This window comes from Mesitornis unicolor, unplaced genomic scaffold, assembly GCF_000695765.1.
Source record: "Mesitornis unicolor isolate BGI_N332 unplaced genomic scaffold, ASM69576v1 scaffold47897, whole genome shotgun sequence".
Classification (NCBI taxonomy): Eukaryota; Metazoa; Chordata; class Aves; order Mesitornithiformes; family Mesitornithidae; genus Mesitornis; species Mesitornis unicolor.
The window spans coordinates 19,466-43,529 of NW_010198005.1; the positions used below are offsets into that span (position 1 = coordinate 19,466).

The window sequence follows — 24,064 nt, forward strand, 5'->3', positions numbered from 1 at the left end:
GACAGCAGCAGCTCACCAAAACCCTAGTACAGGCTCCAGAGGCAGGGCCTTGCTTCCCCAGCATTAGAAGTGCTGTGAACTCCTGAGGTGGTCGTGAAAAAACACAACGGATTACACAGGCTATTTTTAAAAGGCATTTCACAACTCCATTACTAATGGACCAAGTGTTTTGTCTGCTAACTCCTGCAAATACTGAACAGTGCAGTAGCTCTCCCCTCCATGCCCATTCCTGACCCGATAAGCACCACCAACACATTGCATGCGGCTCCTTTCTCCATCGATAACAGCTCTGGACAACAGCTCTGCCCACGCAGCTCAGCATCAGCCACAAACACCCAACTAAAGCACTGGGCACTCAAGATAAAGACTTCCTCATGAGCATGAAACGTTCAGCATCGCGTCAGCTCAGTGCAGCCTTTCTTCAACAGCAGACAGACCGCTATTGGACTTGCTTTAAAGAGGCCAGGGACAAGACCCTTCCCGCAGCTGGGATCAATGCGTGGATCCACCCAGCTTCACCCGTGAGGGGTCCAGAGCTGCTCAGAGATTGCTGTTTCTGACGAGACCCAAATTCTGGACAAAAGCTGTCCTGCACCAGGCTGGCACTGCTCCTGGTGAATGCTGACCACGCAGCCACAACTGACCGGGTGCTCTGTGTCAGAACAGACCTGGACTGCGTCTGTCAAGGTTACACGCGCTGTAACGCGACTGACGTTCAGTTTGTGCTGTAGTAACTGCTTTGGCTGCTCAAAAGCCAAAATTCCCGCAATTTTATGGAATATTACAGTGGTGTAATGATATGGGGCAGGACAGGGAAAGATATTCTAAATTGCCTGTATATTGGCACACGGTATCAGCAAAGTCTCTGTCCTGTACTGAACGTGACAGTGAGGAACCTTCCCTGTGGCACTGCCTTGAGAGTCTGCAGCAGATCACTCGTGTGCCTCCTTTAACAACAACAACAAAGCAGATGTGAAATTCAGGTCATAAAACAGTTGTCAATCTGTCAATGCATTTACCTGCTGTCCTGTGAGCTACCACCGCCCACGCAAAAAGGAAGCCAAAATCTCCTGAGATGTGCTTAACTGACACCTTGTCAAGGAATGGCAAGCTCAGTGAAGAAAACAAAGAAACAGAACACAACAAACAACCAAACACCTCTGTATTCAGAAAACACAGACAAGACAATGTTTAAAATAGCAGAGATTCATTGCCACAGGAAGTCGTTTATAAATGGAATTCCTCAGAGTTAATTGCCCTTATCTGAACCTAAGTGCTCTGCAGGACAAGAGGGGAGAGAGACGTGAAGAACAGCACAGATCCAGAGCGGAGCCGCTCCTCTCACACTTCCATGACACATATTTGTTTCTCACTTGCATTCTTTACACTGGAGTTAGAGCAGCTTTTCCCAGTGAGGAGTTTGCCATGTGCTCCACAGATACAAAACTACCAGCTTTTTTAGGCATCAAGACTCTCGACGAGAGCTCACGTGTTTAGAAACAGGACGCCACACAACTATTTCTGCAGTGGTTTAGGCTACTACGTAAAAGAACAATAATAAGAGGAGACTAGGAGCAATAAGGCACATGGCTTCTCTGTCCTGGGGACAAATCTGTTCTCCAGCTTTTTTAACTGTCCATTTTACCAGCCTGCGATGTCTTCAGCCACTTCTTTGGTTCGCATAGTTCAGCTCTCTTCCCATTAACAGTCTGAGGCTCCCAGTCCAAACTGATCCAGTTACTGGGCTGTGTGGGGATGGCCTGTGCAGCCCTCCATCGCCCACACGTTTGTCCATGGGAAGGACAGTGGCATTCCCTGCCTCCACTCACTGACACGCTGAGGGCCGAGCAGAGGCCGCCAAGGTCCATAAAGGTGACCAGGTCTCACTGATTTCAGCAAGAGCTCAGGTGCCTGATTTGAGGATCTGCATGAATGGCACAAAGATCTCACAGGAAGCCTAAGGACAACAGGAGCTCCCATTTCCCAAGCCCCAGGCCAGGACCTCACCACCAAACCAGCCTCCTTCAATGCCAACCTGTCCCAGCTGCGCAGAGCAGCCCCTCGGAGCTGCCAACGCTCGCATTGCCAAGCTGTGACCAACAGCCAGCGCTCACCATGGAAACAGTCAGACACACTACTAAATGCAGCCTCTGAACACGCCAGAACCTCCAAATACAGCAGTGACTAAAGCATGGCCATGCCTGACTGCCCTCTGGGGCATTTGCCTTGAATGTTTTCCCCTACAATCTTCAGACCATGACCTGCAACAGAAACCTGCTCCCCAGCTGGGTATTTCTGTGAGCTAAGATGCAGAGATGCAGCAGACGTGCATAGTATCGCTGCCACCAGCAACCCGAGCCAGTGGCTACCCATAGTGACTGATCCAGGTTGTGCAATAGTGAGTAATCGGTCCCAGCCGAGGAGGGAAAACAGATGGCAGAAGGCTGGTAAAAGCACACAGAACCACATGCTGCTGTGGGACTGCCGGGAGATCACACGCCCAGGAATGCAGAGAGATGTAAAAGCTTGCAGGGACAAAGTCAACACAAATGGTTAGTCTTGAGCTGAGACACAGTTTGGTTTTTATTCGTTGTTACTAAAATATTTGCCATGGCAAATAAACAAATGGTGGCGGCGGCTGCTGGGGACAGTTCAGGATCTACGTCATGGTGTCTTTCCTTGAGACATCTCTTGAGTGCTCCTGAGCGTTGCCGCAGGCCACTCAAAAGGAATGCAGCTTCCTCACGATGCACCTACCTGCGGCTGCTGTCAGTGAAAGAGCCTGAACCACGCTCTGAGAGCGCACAGATCCCTTTGAGGATGCCCACATTCCCTCCTGGTTCCAGGAGAGCAGTGTGTGTAATCACAGCCCTTCCCTCCTCAAGTGAAGTTGTTGATAGCAAAATAACATCACCATACTTGCAACTTCACCCCTGGAGGGAACAGGGCTAGATTCTTAAATCCTTGGTGAGAACAGCCTGGTATGAAGCCTGGGGAATTTGCTGTCTGATGGGGAGGACGGAGGAGGAGAGCCCGTACCTCTATTTGGTTCTGCTGCGGCGTGTTCACATCCCATATCGTTGGCACGTGGTTCAGGCTATCGGCGGGCAAGAAGTCCTTAGGATCTGCAATGTCGGAGAGGGAATCCGTAGGGGACGAGAAGAGGGAGTTGTTGGAGAGCTCATCGAGGTACGAAGAATCCTGAAATGGAGAAACGGCCACGGTTAGAGCGGGCAGCATGGGAAGAGCAGGCAGCTCCGTTCTCACAACTACTCATCCAGGAAGGTTTAATTTCTTGCTATTAAATGAGCAGCTCCATTACTTCATGCTCCACAAAACTTCCACATTAACTTGGAAATGAGGACATGCTCTAAGCAGCTGTTTTAAAATCTCTGTTTCTTGAAAAAGTAGGAGAAACACTGACTGGACAGAAGTGCTGTGTGTTCAAAACTCAGACTGCGCATCCCCACACGCAGGAGTGGAAAGAGCATTCACAAGACATCAGTCACCTCAACTTTCTATTTGATTTCATTGCTAACACACCCAAAGGACTCCTGTATTTCATTTACACACAGGATACAGCTACACCTGATCATGACACAGCTGCTAAATTGCAATTTATAACACGGCGATATCTGGAGGCTTTGGGAAAAATCAGTCTCCTCGTGGCGGGTACTGCACAGACGACACTGCCAGCAGTGCCGGCGTCATTGCAATCTGCATCCAGATAAATCTTGGTAAACCCTGGCAAATCTACTGACCCCTGTCCCAGGGCAGCCTCGGGCCGGATAACGGAATGTGCTTCAGGGATGAGGAGCAGGCTCTGCCCTTGCTCTTTTCCTGTGCCTGTGCTAAGGCAGCTTGCAATGGTTTTATTCTGTGCCAACCCAGTGACGATGCTGGTTTGAGTCACCCAGTCCATAGCTCAGAATGGGCCTTTGGTGCCCTCCCTACCCCCAACTCCCTGTCTGGTTTTTCATAGTTCAGGTGGCAAGAATCGACAGCCACAAAGCACTTCTCACTCTGAGCCCCTAGCTCCAGCACAGACCACGGCTCCTTCCTTGACTCCAGCACCTCCCCTCAGCTCTCCTGCGCATCAACCACCACTTCAAACTTTCCAAAGCAGAAAAGCTTTGTCTGCTGTTTACTGGGGAGCAAACGTACTTCAGAACACAGGCTCCAGCACACAGGTCCTGCTGGAGCTGTGTCTGTGTCCCCGATGGACCTGCACTGACCAGCGGGTCTGTCGTGTGCCCCACAAGGCGCTGCCAACACCAACAAGTTCTGTGGCTGCTCCCGAGGGCGGCTCTGAGCACGCAGCCAGCCCGGGCTCTGCTGGGCCAGATAATGAAGTGAGTGCAACAACGCTGTGGTGCGGCTGCCAGGAGAGCCCCGGCGTCTGATGTGAGCAGGAATTGCTGCTCATTTCCAGTTAAGGGTCAATTTCCTACTACAAGGAGAAAGGCAGCCAAAGACTTTTAAAAGTCACCCAGCTCTGCCTGACAGAAAACCATCAACAGCTGAACCTGTGTGCACGGTTCCCAAGGGCTTCAAGCCAGGAGCTGGGTCACGCTCTCCCCCGATGGCTATCCAAAGTTATGGGTTTGCAGTGTTTAAAACCATCAGGACACCTTCCATTCACCTTTTCCCAGACAGGTCTTGTTTGGCACCCGAGAACACAGTCCCTACCCCAAGCCATAGGCACAGGCAGCTGTGCAGGAGCACCGAGGGATGCACTAAAGCAAAGGCGAGCGGTAACAGAGATTGCAGGCATAACTCATGTGTGAAGTTTGTATCCTCAAATCCCAACCAGGGGACCCAAAGGCTCCAGGAGAAAGGGCTGTTTGTCAAGCAGTATGGCTGTGTGGACAGCCCCGACAGCCCCGTGGTGCTGACGGGCGACACCACCGCTGCCCGCGCAGCAGCAGTCAGGCAGTGCTTCCTGCGCGGCTCTGGCTCTTGGCATTTCTGTGGCGATTTCTGGATTCCCCAGAAGCCAAAGCTTTTCAGTCTGAAGCAGGCACCCAGATTTATCATCTCGGAACGAAGTGATCTCTGGGCACGGGACTCTGTTTCACACTTGAGAAAATAGGAAAACGCTTGGGTGAATGCAGTATTTCTTGGCCAGCACAAAGGCAAAGTGCACCCTGCAGCCCTAAGCAGCTCCTGATGCACTGCATGGGCAGTCTGGGTGGGATTCAAGCTAACGTTGCTCATGCTACTGGGGGTTTTCTTTCCCCACTAACTCCCACCTCCCAAGTTGTTTTAAATCTGAGATTAAAGGCGTTTATTCTGACTGCACACGGAGAGGACAGCATGCTTTACCTCTCTCAAGGAAACGCAGGCCTGGGAGAGCTGCGCTGCAGACAAGGAAGAGCTGAACCAAGGGGCTGGAGTTGCACAGAAAGCCTAGCTTTGTTTAGCCAGGGGTCTTTGGGTTTTTTTTCTTTCCATTATGAAAAACTTTGTTACACGGTTCCATTTTGGCATTTGCACGGCAGCAAGAAGGCTGCACAGCAGACCAGAGCAACCACTGCCCACTGGGGTCTGGAGAGAGGACAGCGCTGGGCTGGAACACAATGGGACGCGTGAAACCACCGCACCACAACCCCAGAGCCCCCTCCTGAGCCCCTTCAGCCCCCAGCCCCACCTCCACCACCACTCCCTCTCCTGGGGCACGCGACCGAAAGAGGAGGAAAGCAGGGAGGCCAATCCCAGGCCTGGACAGGACTTCAGTGGGCCCATCCTCTCCAGTGCCAGAGGCACCGGCCACAATCAGTCTCCCATTTGTCTCACCTAATTATGTTGCCTAAAGAGCACTAACACCAGTGCCAGGTCCCCGCCCTGAAGAGCTTCCAGCACAACCCCAGTAAACCAGACTTGCTCGTACACAACGCGCAGTGTAATCGTTTACTACAAGGCCGTAGGGTAACGACAGCCTGTATCATTACAGACAGTGCCCTGACTAATTCCTCCACTGGTTCCTATGGAGCAAACCTCAGCTACCTGAACGTCCTCAAGGGAATGGAAGGATCAACACCCAGACCATGGGCTCATGAATAGCAGAGTGAGCCAGGGCCCTCAATGGGATGAAGCCCCGAGCACTGCGGCTCATGGCACTGACTTTCTGTTCCTCCCATTACAGAGGGACCGACACATGGAGACCTTGGAGTCTCCGGGGCAACCTGGCTCAGAAGCCCCTGCTCGAGCCGGAGGTGGAGGTACAGAAGCCCACTGGGAATGGTCAAAGGGCCATTTCCTCCCAGCAACGACCACTTCACGGAGAAGTTCATAAGCAGAGGCTGCGCAGAGCTGCGGGTCTCACCAGCACGGCCTTTTTCACACTGAAGCTGGAATAACATCAGCGTGTGAGAACAGCAGACAGGATCACAGTCACGGTCTGGTCCTCGTATCAGGAGATGCTCCAGTGAGTGACTTGATAAACCAGTGATCACTTGCCAGACTTGTAAACTGAATCAGCGGTTGGTGCTACCGCAGCACGCTGTTTCTATCGTTATCCCCAACAGAAGAGTTACCAAAAGGGAGAACTAACTCCTCAGAAAAGATCAGAAAAAATGAGAGTAAAACAAGCCAAAGGTTTCACCTCCTCATCCCAGGCACCGGAAACAGCGCAGTTCCTTCAGCCAAAACAAAGTCTTTGTTAAAAATAAAGAAAGAACAGGTGAAGTCTAAATGCAGGAGGAGTACGCATCCTAAAACTATTGCTGGCCATCGAGCCATCAGTATAAATGGTTTATTTGCTCACAATCCAGACACAGAGGAAACAAATACTCCTTCTGCACAGCAGCTATCGGTTACTCTGCTACTTAACGAACAGCTGAAAGGGGATTTTAAAAACACAGGCACACACACGTATATACGCGCACACAAACATACGCACACAGGCAAAGCTACGCTGCCAGATGAGAAAGATTTGGTGCCTTGAAAAATCACAGATGAAGCAAATTCTGTTTCAGGAAAGACAGAAGCAAGACTTAGCAGCTGCAATGTAAGCAGCCAATCACTTACAGAACACCTTTCAGCTGCCAAAACCCAAAGTCTCTCTAAATGTGGGGCAATAAAGTTGCAGCACGAAGGGTTCAGCGCTCTGGCAAGCATTTCCCTCGCTTTTCTGTACCCAGCATCAGGTTTCAAAATAAACCCCCTGAACGCTATTCCAAGCACACAAACACCATCAATGCCCCACAGCTCCTCTTCCTCCCAGCTCACGGTCAGTGACCGTGCTGTAACCCACCGGAGCAGCCCTGAGCACCACACAAATCACAGCCTGGCACAAGGAATCGCCCCTCTGCAGCAAGAGGCAGCGCCCGAAAACCTCTGCTGCCATCCCAAAACCGTGGGGACACGCAAGCCCCGGGCGCAGCCCTTGCGCACAGACGCTGTGGGAATTCCACAGGGAAAAAACCTTAAAAACAGAAAGCGAGGCATTACCTTGTAGAGAGATGGGAACTTCAGCCAGAACTGCATCTGGGACATTTTAGAACTGCATTCAGTTTGCTGTCGGCAGAGCAGGACGCGGGCGAAGCAGCAGGGTGAGACTTTTCAGCGCAGAATGGAGAAAGGTCCTCATTCATGACCGCAACAGCAGCAACCGCCGGGAACGGGGCTCATGAAGGGTTTGAAAAGCGAGCATGCAGACGGAAGGAGGGAAAAGGGAGGAAAAAGGACAGAAAGGGACAGCCATGCAGTCCGTCCTGAGCCGGGAAATTTGCATAGAGCGTTTAGTCACAAGGAGAGCGCTCGCACTTCCTCTAAGCCCAGGGCTGACTTTCAGGAAATGATGCCTGCCTGGTAAGTCAGTGAAATTACTGGCAATGCGACCAGAATTACTGTATGTGGTGTAATCCAACCACACGCACTGTCAACAACGCTCGGCTCCGCCGCCAGGCGCGGCCCACAAGGGGTCCCCTCGCCTCGTCCCCCCCCCATCCAGCCCAGCAAACCCCAGTGCTCCCCTGCTGTGGGGTGGGGGTCCCGGCCCTCCCGATTTCAGGGGCTCCAATAAAGCCATCAAACTGGAAAAGATTACAAAAGTATCCACAGCTTTTTTTCCCCCACTTCCCCAGAGCCGTGCGCTGTCTTTTGTCTTTTGTATCTGCCCCACCCCAAATATTGCAATTACAGAATAAAAAGGAGTAGCCCTTTCCTTAAGTACTTTTCTTTTCTAGATCATTATTTCTCAGCATCCAGGAACATCACCGCCTTTTTCCAAGGCCTTTCCTTTTAATTCTAAGAGTTTTGGTAACAGAAATAAGCAAAATTTCTGGTGGGAAAGGGAAAAAGGCACAAGAAAGGGACATCTAAAAGGGATTTGGTCATCGTAAGCTCAAGGAAAGTCAGCTGCACCACAGCCTGAGGCTGAAGGAGAAGGGGCTCTGCCAGAGCACCCACTGCTTGCAGAAAAACTATCGGATTTTGGGTTTTTGGGTGCCAGAGGTTCCCGTTTGCCTCTCCCAGGTGGACACTGCACCGTGTCCAGGAGCACAGCAAGGACCATGCTCGCTGCTCCAGGCCAGCAAAGGCAGCAGGGCACGAGCCCACGCTGCGGCCGAGGAGAGCAGCGCTGCCTGCAGACCTCAGCTCCTGCCGAGTCCTTCCACAGCACCACGGCACGGCGTCAGGCCAGAGGCAGCTTGGGCTGCTCCGCATTAGAGCCGGCGCTCGTGCCGAGAGCTGCTGGAAAACTCCACATTGAGAGGTTCTGCTTAAAGAAACAAAGCTTTGGAACAACAGAAGGCAGCAAAACCCCTGCCAGAGCAGAAATTGGGGTGCTCTCCAACCCCTCTGGGACAGAGCAGACAAAGGGAAGGGGTACTTTTGCTTTACATGGAGGAGGATGCGCCGGGTCCTGAGGCTGGAAAACCACCCATGGGACATGAACCTGCAACCCTGCCAAGGGCAGCTGGGTACACGGCCCAGCGTACAGCGCTTCCACAGGGATTAACACATCAACAGCCCTTAGTAACGAGGATCCACGTTGTGCCATGCAAAATACCTGGTCCAGAGGAGGTTTTTCAATAAGCACATGGGACAGAAGAGTGCCCTTGCCCCAGCACTGGGACTGCAGCCAGGGATGCTGGAGGACGGCAGCCCCACAGCCCCTGGACCATCACCAATGGGCTCCTCGGTCCCTGGAGCCCGTTTCACCTCCAGCGAAGGCTGCGAGCGGCGTTTACACAAGCACTGCTACAGAAGAGCCGTTCTGCAGGAACTGCGGTGAAAATGCAGCGTTCGGTTTCTGTGGGCAGCTGGTTTGGGGTAGAGAAAGGCAGTGGGCTTTCACTGCCGCTTTTATCTGAACCTGATTGTGTTTAATTAGCTGGCAGTGCCCCGGAGCCCGGGATAGGTGCTTTAATGATATGTTTGAAGTGAAGAGACCAAATACATCTTTGAAATGTCTTAATTAGCGACTTGCTGGTGGCTGCCTTGCTGTGTGACCTTGATTAAACCAACTCTTGCCCAACACTACCAAGGTCTAGCTATTTATGCAACCCCTACAAAAGCAGGTGCTTTATTTCCTCTTCCTTTGCTGGTAGTGGCCAAACGGGGCAAAATGCAGGGAACAACGCTGGACTGCCAAAAGGAAGCAAGAGGTATGACATTGTTACAGATAACCAGGACTGCTACATTGATTTTGCAAGACCACAGAGCTGTAATTGCAGAAGATAAGATAACCCTCTGGGAAACCAAGAAACCACCACCTGGAATGCCAACAGCCTGTCCTAGAGAAGAAACACCGCAGCTAAGTCACGAGCTGACAGATGGGGACAGGACAGCAGGATTATTCCAGCACTCCCATTAACGTGACTTACCATCCTCCAGCACAAACCCAAGCACAGCACCCATTACTGTACTGGGTAACCTCCAGCCAGCCCAGCCCTAACCCACGACACCTCCACCTGCGACCACATCCCAATCCTAGACCCGCAGGAGAGCTCCTGACCGCGCTGATGGCTTCTTCAAAGCCTGTGCTGAGCTGCCAGGAAATCACAGGCACGAATCAACCCCAGTAACACTCATATGGGAGGGGAGCTGGCAGCTCGTCGCCCCCATGCTGCTTGGGCTGCTTTGGGAACCCCTAGAGCCCTTCCTGCAGGCACCAGGCAGCCTTCATGCCCGTTTCAGGATCAAGGTGCCTGGTGAGCAACTACACCGAGAGGCTCTGACAACTGCGACCACACTAGTTTGGTTTTGAGCAGACACCAAGAACAGGGATAAGGAAGCAGCTGGTTGGTATTTTATAACCAGAGCTGAAAAACCCAGCGCGTGTGAGGGGAGTGTGCACACCAGCAAGCCCTGCCGGCACACAGCTCCCTTGAGGACTGGAAATTCAGGAGCCAATTGCTGCTTGGCCAGGAACAGGGAGAGGACCAGGAGATAGCACATAGGGGAGCTCCCAGGCTGGTGTTCCTTCTCAAAACATGGAGAAACCAGGAAAACTCATGGAGCATAAAGGAAAGCCATGGAGAGTCAACTCTCGTGGGTGATCCTGAAAGCTGGAGGAGAGCAGTGCATAGCAGCAGGTGGTGAGATGCTGTAGCTCGGGGAACAGCAAACCCACAAGGCCAGGAAACATGCAGTGACTGGAGAAGGTGTTTGCGTTCGAGGTGACACCGCACATGGTGATGGCTGAGGCAGGACCGGTGTGTGAGCACACTGTGGATCAGGACACGCAGTGACCACCAGCAGAACTGGAGATGGGGAAACTCACTCACTCAGACTGACTCAGACCAATTCTGCTTTGAATTAAAGCATCTATTTTAAAACCTCTCCCAGTGGTTTGCCATGAAATTATATTAGCAGCATTTTTTGAGAGCGCTCTGTGTTTCAGATCAGTGCTGCTCCTGCTTTTGTCAGCTTTGCGAAGGGAGGAGGCAGAGAACAGCGCCTGCCAGGAACCTCGGCAGGGGGCTCCCCATTCCCTCCCATGGCTGCTCTCCAGCCCAGAGGTGCACATCGCCCTTTGGAGGTGGCGATGCAGATGAAAACTAACAAAAACCTGAAATGGGGGAGACGCTGGAGCCCTCCAGGCCCTTCATGCAACCTCCCCAGGGCCATGGGCACCCCAGCTGGCTCCTGCAATCCCCTAAGGGAGGGCCTGGCTCCAGCACTGCTCCCCTTCACGCAGACCATGACTGCAGCAGCCCAGGCTGGTGCCAGCTTCTCCTCATGTCCCAAGCCATTACAGTCACAGCCCTCAGTTTTCTAAGCCGAGGCCTGCAGTGTTCGCATCTCACCGAAAGCGTTAATAAAGTGTAATGAAGTCAGCCAAAACCCCAACCCTGCAGTGCAAAAGCAAAGACACGAGCATGTACAGCAACTTGTTCACAAAATGCTTCAAAGGCACCAGAGCCCATTAATTGTCTTCAAATTGATTTTAATGTCTGCATTCCCTGTAGACATAACTCCAGGACAGCAATAGGACGTTTCTTGTTCCAGGAAACTCTTCGTTTCGGTCAGAACCAAGACTTTCATATAATTTAATAACTGTTATATTGATTTATCTTAAATCACCACCGCTCTGCACGTTGAAGCACTTTTAAGAATTAATACTTTTTTAAAGAGTCGGTTAATTTTCCTCTCCCCTTTTAAGCAAGAAAGATGAATAGGAGATTGCGAGGGGCTGGTTTATGATTAACATGTGTGGTCGAGAGCCCCCGCACACCACACAGACACACACACACACAGAGGAGCTGCAAAAAGATCTCTTTTACTTCCTAGTGCAACTCATGGCAAATGGAGCCAGAAGAGGCTCCTGTGCACCCAGAAAAGCCCTGTTGTAGCCAACCCCGAGGAGAAGTCCAATGAAGAGAACACAATCAGAAAGCAGCAACATCATTTCAGACAACAAGAGGAGGAGGAAATGGGCAGAGTCTGTGCTTTGAGTGGTTCTAAACAGGGCAGGACAGTACAGTACAGTTTAAAGAAACATCCAGGTGGCTGAGAGCCCCAGGTATCTCATGGCAGGTCTGCTTTCCCACAGCAGGCTGCACTGCTCTCATGGCGAGGCTCCGGGGACGCAGCACGGCTCAGCACTCACCTGCCCAGGGACAGCGGATGCCAAAGCACAGCTTCAGACCTGCTGGATTTAGAGTTTTGTTGTGGCAATTAACAGCTCTGACCACCAGCAACACACGATTGCACTGACAGGACAGAAACACCTTTGCAGCCCAATTCCTGCACACAAGCACTGGATCCCCTCACCAGCACCTGGGACTGGAGGAGAAAAGAGCAGGAGAGGGATGTGATGGAAACCAAAACCCGCTCTCCTTCAGGGCTGCAATTGCTGAGGACGTGTGTGCACTCAGTGGAAGTTTTACATATGGAGACAACACCACAGCGGCTGGGACAGACTCTGGCTTGAGACACCAGTTCCCAAGATCAAGAAATGCTATCAGACCCCAGTATGGCCTCACATAACCATTTTCTAAACCTTGGTTTAAGCCACTTGTTTATATAAAGAATGCCAATGGACCGGCAAGGATGAATCACCCAAAAGCAAGCCAGAACACAAAAATACTGCGGAGGAAGCAAGTTCAAGTTCACGTTGGGCAATTCAGGCCTTGCACACGAAGCACCTCTTTCAACGTGCAGATGGTGTTCGGTGAGGCTGCTGCAGGGCACACACAGACTGCTCCTCGCTCCATGATTCAGCTAAAAAAAAGAGATTCCCAGAGCAACGAAGAAATGTGGCAACTCCCACCCACGGCATCCTCAGCCCAGCAAAGGCTTCGCACTGCGAAGGTCCAGCAAGGAGCTCAAAATGAAACAGTCCCTGAGGTGTGCCCCAACCCAGGGCACAGAACAATCCCCCAGTCACCACCAAAGTGTTTAGCATACAAATACCTCAGAGTCTTACTCAGCTGCTCTTTAAATCCCTTTTTCAGTATTCCTGGAAACCTCTCGGAGGAGCCCAACTGCCTTCAGGCTGCGCTGGAGGCTGGGGTCAGGGATGCAAAGCTCTGACACCTCCATCTCCCCGCTGTGCCCTAAGTCGCACGCAGAGGCTCAGCGCTGTCAGGGCTGTGACCCAGGGGGCAGCAGGCTCTCCTGTGCGGCCACAGACCGGATTTTGGGATCTGAGCAGACAACTGCCTGTACTGGGCTATGAAGGCAGCACAAGCTTTCACAGAAGCACCCATTCTACCTGGTCTGCCCAGTGACCACTGATTTAATCAAGGATCTCTCACCACAGCATGCAGCAAACTCCTCATGTTCTCTCTTTGGTGTCACTCCTCTGCTTGGCATGGCCCTGAAGGCACAAAGTTTAACAGGGTCCGCCACTCTTACCACACCAGACAAGTGTGGAAAAGACAGGTACTTTCCTATAGAGTCACCAGGGAGACGTAACCTCCCGAGCTGCTCCCACGGCTTCCCAATGGTGTGCTTCAGCTTCCCGGGCAGAGTGTTAATATTTAACAGCTTGGCAACAGGGACAGCAAGAAATCAGTGAAGTGGGATTTTATAGAATATTGCTGAGGCAAGGGGTGGAAAAGATCCAGGACACTCCCAGATGACTCCAGACTGATGCCACTGCCTCCAGTCAAGTGTGTGCTCCTCTACCAGATCCAGGCTCTAACTCTGGCTCCTGTGAGAAATCACCAGCTTTTCTCTGGGTGAGCAATGAGTTCAGAAAGCCCTAGGTTGTACCAATGGATAAACCCCAGGTATGAACTCGATCGGATCGGTTTCGGGTTGGAAAACAAAGCTCTAACAAAGCTCTTATTCAGTGTTTCTCAGTTTCAGAGGGTGACACATCACTGCCTTGGGTTGCCTGTGGGAATCTCCAGAAAGCCCCAGGCAGCAACGCTCAGTGCAAAGGCTCACACACAGCCACCCACCAGGACAGAAACGCACCCTAAAAACAGGCTGCTCCCTATGGAAACACACATGGTACTACCTGCTATTACACCCGAGGAGAGACCTGGCTGGGCTGTGCTAGATTCAGAGAAGGACACTGTGACACCTGAGTGCTTCTGCACTTGAGGCAGGACACATGCGAGCACACCGCAATAGATGCAGTAACTGGATTGTAACTGCCTACAATCACCCTGCTCCCGTCCATCACTTCTTCTCCAAAAGGATGAGAGGGGCACACGAATTATTTCTTGCTCTGGAAATCATTGAGGTCATTTATGCCTGGTTTGTCTTGGAGCAGCGTCTCCTTTTCACAAAGAATCCCAAAATTTGCTCGTCCGATTTGGCCGAGATCTGTTCCATGATGCAGCAGGGGAAGTGATTGATCACTTAGATACCAGAAAACAGGTAAGTTAAAGAAATAATGAGCCCTTTTCCCATTAAACCCAAACTAGACCAGACCAGCAAGCTGAGACCTACAGAGAGGACCCCTCTTCCCATCGCCATCCGTCAAAAGGCTTCCACCAGTTGATGAGATCACATTTCTGTCTCGTTTCTTCCGCAATTAATTCTGCAGAAGGCAAAGATCAATGCAGTTACAAATTCATTTACTTCTCTGCTTTTATCCAGTGAGAAGGCTCTGGTCAACAGCTACCGGTGATGGACCAAACCTGCTGTGACAGGAGAGTCAGCAGCTCTGCTCAGGGAGCTGAATTTGGGCTCACCTTAAAAGGCTGAAATCCCAGGATATGTAAACCCAAACCTGCAGAAACCAAAGGCCCAAGGAGGTTCAGAACCTCTCTTTAGCCATATCAGGAAAATAAAGGCATAACTGAGGGGAATTAACACATCCTTGTCAAGAAGAGGAGAAATGCATCAATTTGCTGATGCATCAATTAATGACTCACGCAGGAAGAAGAGACAGATTACAAAGGAAAAAGTTTATATATCTCGTCAGAGTCAGAGTTAGTGAAAATCCATTCAGTAGCGCGGGGCAGCTGAAGGGGCCTGCTGAGGCGTTTCTCAGTGTCACAGCACGATGCAGCATGCACTGCTCTGCTTTATCCTCACGTCTCCCTTGCGCCGTGCTCAGCGACTCAACAGGGCTATGTTGTAAGGCACGCTCAGAATTAACAGTGAAACATCCAGAAAGATCCATCTCCACCTGAACACAGAAGAAAACAACCTCGGCTCCACCTCACACAACACCCAGGCAGTGCCCAGTGCCTATCTCGCACCAAGTCACAGACCCGAGCAGACAACTGCAATGTTCAGAGCCAGCAGTTCCCATGCTCGGAGTAAGTTTGGCTCTGAGGGTGCGCTGCTTCGTGACCAGAAAATAATAATGCTTTTAGTGAATCCAGTTTGACCTACAGATGCCATAGATGAAGGTTCTGAAGAGAGCTTGTGACTTTTGCAGACATTAAGGGTTTCCTTTGAGAGCCTCCAAGCAGCCCTGAGGCTTGAGGGTCCAATCCGTCAGCAACAGCTGGGCCCCTGGCCAATCTGTTCATCAGGTCTCATTAGAAGACTGTAAGCGTACAATTAAAGAAATCTCAAGCACTAATTTCTAATATAAGCTCCCTGTAGCATTGTCTAACCAAAAAAGCTGTTCTGCATGTAACTTGAAGTGTGTACCCACTGCAGAGCACTGCCACAGCCCAGGTCCTTCTTGTGCTCTTCTGATGGCAGAGTCACGCTCAAGGAGTGGTTCAGGACACAGGTCAGGGGCTGGAAGTAAAGGGGTGCTCTGCAGCTCAGCCTGCACCCCTCAAACACGGCAGTGCCTTTGTCAGGACACTGCACTGCGGCTGGCACCCGCATGCATCCCAGAGAAACCAGAGCAGAGCCTTACTGGGGCTGTCATGGTGGTAGCTCAAAGCAGGGATACGCTGTGCAGTTTTACTCACCGTGTATCTTCAGATGCTGGGGAACTCCTAATGCAAAGCACATATGCAGCCAGACACTGATAATATCTGTATTAACTCCTAGAAAGGATATAGCCAGTCCCTTCATTCCAAGTCAGCTCTGTCATACCAGCTGCTTTCCAGCTTTCACTGACCAATCTTACCCTGAGACGTTGCCAAAAGCCAGGGCAACATTTCCAGATGCCATGGAAGGAGCTCCCTCCTGCTCAGAGATCCCCGAGGTGACGGCACCTCTTGGTCCCTGCAGATGCCAAGTGAACCAGGGTGAAGGTTCGCTCCCACACCCCAGCTCTGCGAGAAAGGAACTGGCTCTGGTCTCAGTCTGCGACACACCGAGCTGATGTAATCCCCAAATATTCACTATTTGGGAATCCACCGCTTGTCATCAGTGAGAAAGCACCCGCACCACACACGAGTGAAGAGTTTCAGGAGACAGCAGACTGAACTGACTGACTGTGTTCGATTCACACTCACCTACACCCTCCTGCGGACGGACCCTCCTGTGCACTCTGTGTTTGTGTCAAACACCACTTTAAAGATGGGCAATTTCACCACAGAGCAGCTCCTGCCCAGCCGATGACAGCTCCGGAATTGCTGCTGTCAGAGCATTTATCCCAATTGCACACAATTCCTATCAAGTGCCAGACAAATTGAAGATACTGCTGTTCTCTTCCTTTCCCCTCAATGAGGCAATATGGAAAAATAAACCCCATCACCACAAAGCACCATTCTCTCCCAAAGCCATCAGTAGCCATGTACTTACCTGAGGAAAATCACCGTTTTTTTGTAAGAAGTCAGTGAGGTCCACAGATGCATAGTTTGTATCCAAGAAATGTGGTCTGCTGATGGAATTCATATAAAAATCGTGAGGGGAATTAAAATATTGCCTGTAAGGAAATGGGAAAAGCAGTTATTTCCTGTCAGTCCTGAGTATTTCTCAGGTTGCTTCAGACTCCATCATCAGCGGTGAAGCTGCAACTACGGGATGACACACACAGGAGACTGATATTAGGAAAAGCTGTGTTTATGCAGAAGAGATCTCTAGGCAAAATAAAACATCCCCAAGTTACATCCTACTGCCCAGACTCGGTGGTGTAAGACTCTGGAAAGCCATATTAAGATTAAGGACTCAATTCTCTGCAATTTGTGTAATCTGGGAAGGATTAAATGGATAAAAATGGTTTGCAGGACTAAATAATATTCCAGTGCTGACAACACAGCAAAATGAAGCCTGCGAGATGCCCCAGCGTAAGCGTTTGCCGCTGTGATGGAACCCCACAATCTCCTACACATGGGCAAGCCCCAACTTTCACAGCAATACCACACTTGAGCACTAGATCGGGCCAGATGAGTGAGACAGCCCCGGAAACCGGCACCGAGCAGGAGAGCAACACCCACTTTGCACACCTGTGATGGGGAGTTACTGCTCATGGAGCTTAAAGACAGGTAGAAGTGGAAGGGCTATGGCCATGCAGCCCTAGACAGAGCTGCCAGCACAGAGATGGGGTATGGACCTAACAGCTACAAGGGAGGATCTCTGCTGGGCCAACACGTGAGGAAAGCCAAGGTCCCTCCCAGGTGGGCACCTCCCAGCGCTTCCTCCGCTCCCTGCCCCAGCGCCGGCCCCGTCGAGCAGAGGCGGCAAGAAAAGAGCAGCAGTTCCCTTCCTCCATCCCATCCTGGGAGAGGCCTCTGCTGTGGGGCACACCAGCGGCTACTCGGTTTGCCACGGCACACACAAGCCTTTCCCTCTGCTGCAGGACAAGGAATGTGCTGTGCAATCCTTCCCGTAAGGGGAAAAATCTCCTCCCCACGCGTCTGCGTGCTGGAGCCACCGCAGCGCTTCACCCCACGGGACTGCTTTCCTCCCGTGGCGAGTCGAGCGCTCCCTGTAACACCGGGGCTGCAGAACCCACAGCAATCAACCGTAACAAGGCACTGCGGGGAGGGAGACAACATCTACACAGAAACCTACCCAGGAGCGGAGGGGAATGACTGCACTGCCAAGGTATTATGAAGCAATTAAAACGCCATGTGTGGCTGGCAGCTCATTAATACACCATGCTTAATATTTACATATGTATTTATGTGCAAACGCAGTTATCTTGCTCTGCTAACTATGTCTTCCTGCTCTTTTATCATCACCCTCAGAAAGGAGCCGCTCCCTCCCCCTCTTTTCAGTACTGCACCAGAACAGCGACCCAGCCCCCTGTGAACAGAGGTGGGTTCAGCACACCCACACAACAGCTCTGACCACCCAGCACTGACTCTTCACTCCTCTTGATCTACTCAGGAGAACTAAAATCCAAGCATAAATTCTGGGAATTAACGTATTTACACCTTGAACTGTTTTCCAGTTGGGCCCGCTGTGGTCTCACCATCTCCCTCACACAAGGACAGAGCTTGGCCAGCCTCAATGAACAAACCAAGGAAGGGGAAATCTGTTTTTACCAGAAAAGCAAACACCGCCTCCCATTTCCCCAGCGCCTCATGGGCCCACAGGAGTCAGCTGAGGGAACGGGAAGGAGTCCAGCACAGCCCCGAGCTCCTGCAGCATGCCCTGCTCTGTGTTATTCTGCATTCCCTCTGCCTTGGGTTTCGTATCTGTGAATGTGAGATGTGCTTTCTGCTCCCAGTCTGAAACGAGAGCCAGCAGCAACGCAGAGCGCTGCTTTGAGGTCCTCTCAGGAAAGCCACCAAGTGTCCAGCGCCTGGCAAAGTCCTTTCAGTACCTCTGGTGCTGCGCCTTACCTTTCAATAAGAACATCAAGATATCCACCATCACGTGAAGAGCCTGCACTGTCACGTTAGCTTGAATTAAACTGTGAAACAGAGCGTTAACTGGAAGACTGCAGTCCGCAGACCTGCCTGTGTCGCCAAAGCACAGATGTGGGAACAGCCTGGCAGCAGGACTGCCCTGTACAGACCCTCTCTCTCCAGGACCCAGTCACTGGTGAGCCCCTGTGGGAGCTGCTCTGGGCCAAGAGCTTCCTTCTGAGGGCAAGCGCGTTCACCAGGTAACTAAAAACCAGGTTAGAATGGAGATTTATACTGAGTTTTATCCCACTGGATTTACAAAGACTGCCCAATTGCTCTCATATATCCTCATATCTCAAATATCGGTTATCTCAAATCCTCAGATTTGACTTGGAGCTGCAGCACTAAGGAAGGGGCTGGGTGTCCGGGGCACCAGAAACCACCACCTGCATTCAGAAAACCAAGTGCTGATCCTCCTGATGAACAAACCCAGACCTTTTTAACCCCAATGACTGAACACACCGAGTCACTCAGTTCTTACAGAAATTACTCTGCACCGAGGTGGGCTTTAGCCCGGAGAACCGCTGTGCTCTTCAGACAGAAGAGGCTGTGCTGGCCCTTCCTCGCAGAAGAGGAACTGCTCCATCGCGACCCAGCATCACCACCACACCTTTGCTTTAGGCCCCACCAAAACCCCACGGACATGAGGGGAGGGACACTGGGCTCCGGCTTCTGGTAGAGCTGTTTCACAAGAGAGACAGAGGGAATCTGGCTTGAGCTCAGCATCTTGTTGTGTGAGGAGGAGGCAATGTGTGCTGACCCAGTACGTGTCCTTCTGCAGGGACTGGTGAAGGAAAATAAGTGTCTGCTCCCAAAACAAGGCAATAAAGCCAAAATAAAGCCCCGAAATTCAGCTCTTATGAAAAAGAGTATTTAGGAATCTAACTAGAGGGACATTTTCCCACAGGAAAACATGAAGGGAAGTACACAGAGGTGTGCAACATGCAGGACCCAACAAGCACCAACATCCCTGCAGAGGTGGCTCCTGCCCTCTGAGGGATAAAGCCCAGAGAAATTCCTGAGCCCCGGCACACGATGAGCTGGGTGAGGAGCAGCTTTGCATTATATCAAGTTCAGGCAACCGATTTAAAGAGCAAGGCTGCTTTTTTGCTGCCACCCACTCCAAACACAGCAGCATTGGAATGGTTTGGTGCAAGAGCGACCTGGGCTGACATCTGACTCACCCCAGTGCTCTGCTGTCAGCCCTGCACGTCCCGGGCAGGGCTGTTCATGTACTCCTACAGGAGGGTGTTAGGTATTCCATTTTTTGTTGGGTTGCACTGGCTTGGTTTTGATTTATTTATTGGGTTTTTTTGTTGTTTGGGGGTTTTGTTGGTTTTTAAAAGAATTTGACCATTTCCTTCAATTTTGCCGCCGCTCAAGACCTAGAGGGCCACGCTGTGGAAAGCCTTTTCCAGGCTCACCTTGGAGATGAGCGATGCAGCCACATCCCCAGGAGATGGGTCTGCATGCTGTGACAGCTGACGCTTGCTACAGCACCACATGTTTAGAGCACTGCGATGCTGTGTCTGCCTCACACGCTTCACACCAGCAGCTCATTCCTGCAGCCAACGCATCTGAAGCCCTCCTGGGGCCACCCTGCAGCTTCACTGGAGGCTCCCTATGCATATTTTGGCCAGGCTTTATATTTGGATGTTACAGCCCTCGGCCTCAGCCTGGCACTCTTCCTCCCCATCATTAAACCAATTGATGTTTCCAAAGCCTGCTTTACTGTTACAGTAAGCAATACTCCACACAGAGCTGGCAAAGGCAAGAAAGTTTTAGACACTGGGGAGAAGGCTTTGCTCCTGGTTTTGAGAAATGCGTTCCTGCAATGTGTGACACCACCTCCAACAGCACAACGGGGCTGACCCAACGTCCTCGCAGCTGGGAGTGTGTGGAGCCCAGGGCGCGAGGGAAGCCCGGCTCTGCAGGGAAAACTGCCCTGGAAAGGCAGGGAGCTCCAGCGCTTCCCTGCGGAAAGAAGAGCTCAGGCACGCCGCAAGATCTGATGCTCTGCGTGCATTTTTCAGGGTAAGGAAATCTGAAACGTAAGGGCAAGCTTTGGGATCTGTTAAAGAAATTCTCCAGCGTGAAAGTTAACTACTGAAAAGAAACAGGAAAAACCTGCTTCAGGATAGAGCTGTTGCTATGAGAATAAGCCATGTCCAAACACAGCCGCTTGCAAATGAGATTTCTGCTGCAAGGATTTGAAGAGAAACCTGGACTTACTCTGATGCCATCTGCATTTTTCTGTTTTACAGCGTGGGCTCCAATTACAACCTCCTTTAAAATCCCATTTTTTTCATGCTTCCGTCCCCTTCAGAATTCCTACCTTTAACACCCTCGCTCTAAATCCACTTAAAAAAGATCCAGCTGCAGTTTTCAAGTAGAAAAGGACAGAGTTTTTTTGTAAAGCACAGATATGGAAAATGTCACCTGGAAGGTAACTTTTGCAATTGCCAGGATATGAAAAGCAGGAAGCTGAAGGTGCAGCCCTGGCTCAGTCATTCTCTAGCAAATAATCACTACAATGAGCCCCATTTCCAAAGGTAACTATAGCAAAGTCAACAAATGCACGTTTGTGCTACGCACAGGCAAGTCTTTGCAGGACTGGGGCTCTGACGTCTCCAGCAGAGCTGACACGGGCAGCAGAGCAGCACTGAACGGGAAGAAAGCGAGGGGCAAAACCGGAATAAACGGTCAAAGAAAAAGCCAGCAGAACAGATAAACACAACCTCATCTTGTGGTTCAATACAGCAGAACAGAAATTATGTTACAGGTCTCCTGAGGATGCACCAGGCATCATTTACAGGAATACTGCTCAAAAAGTGCCCCTCTTCCAAGCAGAGCCAGGCAAGCTAAGAGCCCAGATACTGAACCCATGACAGCTCCTCTAAATTCTCACTCTGGGGAGGAACCAGCACAGCAGGGCTCCATCCAACACCATGGGGCTCCATCCAGGGACAGCCGCTTGGGAATCTCACGCTAAGGACTGCGCCATTGCACCCACACCGAGGTGGACCAGGCCCAGGAGAAGCAGAACCAGTACAGAGACACAGCCCATCCCACCCCTCTGAGCACAGGGGTGACTCTCACTGCTGACAGCTGGGCTGGAGCTCGGACACTCCAGAGGGTGGAGAGCTCTGCTTTCCGTGAAGGTGCTGAAATCCCTCTAGGAATGAGGTTAAATAAGTCCTCGAGCACCTGACACACAGTTACTAGCTCAGGTACCAAGCTCTGTCCCTTTTCTTTTTCCTTCCTCCCACCTCTGACCTGAATAAAAACACATCCTGTGTGTCTGTGCCACTCCCTGCAGCCGCAGAGACCAAAGCAGCCCTGGATCAGCCACCAAACCTTCCCAACCACCAGCATCTCCCAGTGCCAGCAGAATCTTAACCCAAGTCACTGGGTGGGGGCACAAAGTCACTTGATGTTGTCCCAAACATCTCCTGTCACACCCTACCTGCCGATCCAGGTTCACCATAAAGAGAAACAGGAAGAACAATGTTTATTGTTATGTAAAGATCCCTCAATTTTAGGTGTGTAATCTAGAAAAGTTTCTGCACTGAATCCGGGAAGCAGACAGCTGCTGTGTTCAGTGTCACTATGCAGGGGCTCCCAAAACACCCCAAGTGCACATCACAGCCCCAGCGTGCGCTGCACCACGCAGCGTTACTCAGAAGTCAGTCGCAGTTCTCACACGAGCCCATGCTCATCACCTCACACCTTGGGGGTGAGTTTATCAGTGAAGATCAGCCACAGCCAGAGCAGAGTCACGGCCCGATGAAACCCGGGCTGCGCAGCTCGGGGCTGTGCGTGATCTTCCACGCAGACCCACGATGGCTGTGTTTAGTCAGCTTCCAGCCACCTACACAGCAAAAGATTTCAACTTCACTTCACCCGTAAGTCTGCCACCAGGTATCAGTAATACCTCGTTCCTCACCTGCTCTGTCCATGCAAGGCTAAAGACTCCTGCTAAAGCAAAGCTGAAGTATTTGTTTGGCTAGATCCTGTGAATGGAGTGTTTTTAAGAACTCCATTAGTGTAACAAATCCAGGCTAAAACAAGGGGTTTCTCCCTTACAGCAGCCTCCAGGTTTACCAAAAATCAAAGGTTGGAAAAAAAAAAGCTGTTTGCTGCTTTTTCCAAGATGTGGCAGTTCATGAAATGCCACAAGATCAGTGTGTGATGCAATTATTTCCCCATCAGTTTGTGAAATAAAGTAAACAAGGAAAGCAGTAAAAAAAAAAAAAACAAAAAACCAACAGTTGAATCATGGGGAGTGCAAGAGCAGAGGGGTTTATAGAAAGGAAACAGCACTCACTGGTTTTCACTCGGGAAGGATGGAGCCGGGAAGGAGGGCGGGTAGCAGCTGCTCCACGAGTCGGCCGCCAGCACAGAACTCTGCAGGGAGAAACCCGGAGTCAGAGAGCAGAGGTGGGGCACAGCCACCTGCAGAGCAGAACAGGGCCCGGGCTCAGGACACTCTCCCTGTGCCCTGATGAGAACAAATGCTTCAGGGACCCAGTCTCATTTTAGGAGCCGTATCAGGACAAACACCACCCTACTCTCTGCCGCTCTCAAAAAAGGCACAGCTGGACCCAGCAATAGGTTTAGCCCTTCTCAGAGGGATGAGCTGGGCAGAAACAAAGTTTGCAGTTCTGTGTAAACCCTTTGGTCCTCTCCTGAGGAGCGTGGCACCCACCAGCTCTCAGTGTTTTAATCGCAGCCTTGCTCTCCTCCTCCCACTCAGAAGGCAGCAGACAGCATCCCCTCAGCCCTCCCACACAGTTGATACTGCACAGCCCTGGATGGCAGCCTCGAGTCTCTGGTCAGCAGCTTCTGTAGCCGCACAGGCTCCCAGGATACCATGGGCTGAGCTGCTCTGCTCGGCCCCCTCCTGCTGCCACCCCCAAACGGCCGCTCCCTGCACCCTCACCTCCATGGCCGGACCGGCAAGCGGGGAGCGCAGGCCGGGGACGCTGCAGAGCACGCTGCCTGGCTGCTGCTGCTGCTGCTGCTGCTGGTAGCTCTTCCCCCCATCCATGCTGGGTGTGCTGAGGGCATCAGCCCGCGTCCGGCCACATCAAGTCCTCGGAGCAGGCGGGATGGGCTGCGAGTGGTTCTTCAGCTGTGCTCTTTGCCCCGCACCATGTCCTAGCATGGAAAAGAAACACACATTTAAACGCTATGAAAAGGGAGGAAAAAACCCCATGCTCCTAAGGCTAAATGTAGCTACGAGAGCAGCAAACATACGTCAGACTCTGAAACGCCTGCTGCCTTTCTAAAAGAGAGGTTTTTACTGGGAAATGGGGTTCTCAGATATCACCACACCTGGAATTCACCCAGACCTGAGCACATCTCTGCGGCCTCGCCGCAGACGCTGCACAGCTCCAGCAGATCACCACCACCGGCAGCTCCCCCACGCCGCCCGCGCG

General features: G+C 51.5%; 1 protein-coding gene across 1 annotated transcript in view; it reads right to left on the reverse strand.

Annotated features, from left to right (window-relative positions):
- Window positions 1-23,673, reverse strand: part of SBNO2 (strawberry notch homolog 2 (Drosophila)) — a 42,594-nt gene extending 18,921 nt beyond the window's left edge. Inside the window, exons 1-4 of the mRNA XM_010188986.1 lie at window positions 23,566-23,673; window positions 22,951-23,030; window positions 16,570-16,693; window positions 3,040-3,201 (exon numbers count right to left, since the gene is read on the reverse strand). Coding sequence (XP_010187288.1) covers window positions 3,040-3,201; window positions 16,570-16,693; window positions 22,951-23,030; window positions 23,566-23,673 — 474 coding nt within the window. The remainder of the gene's footprint in view (window positions 1-3,039; window positions 3,202-16,569; window positions 16,694-22,950; window positions 23,031-23,565) is intronic.
- Between the last annotated feature and the right edge of the window lie 391 nt (window positions 23,674-24,064).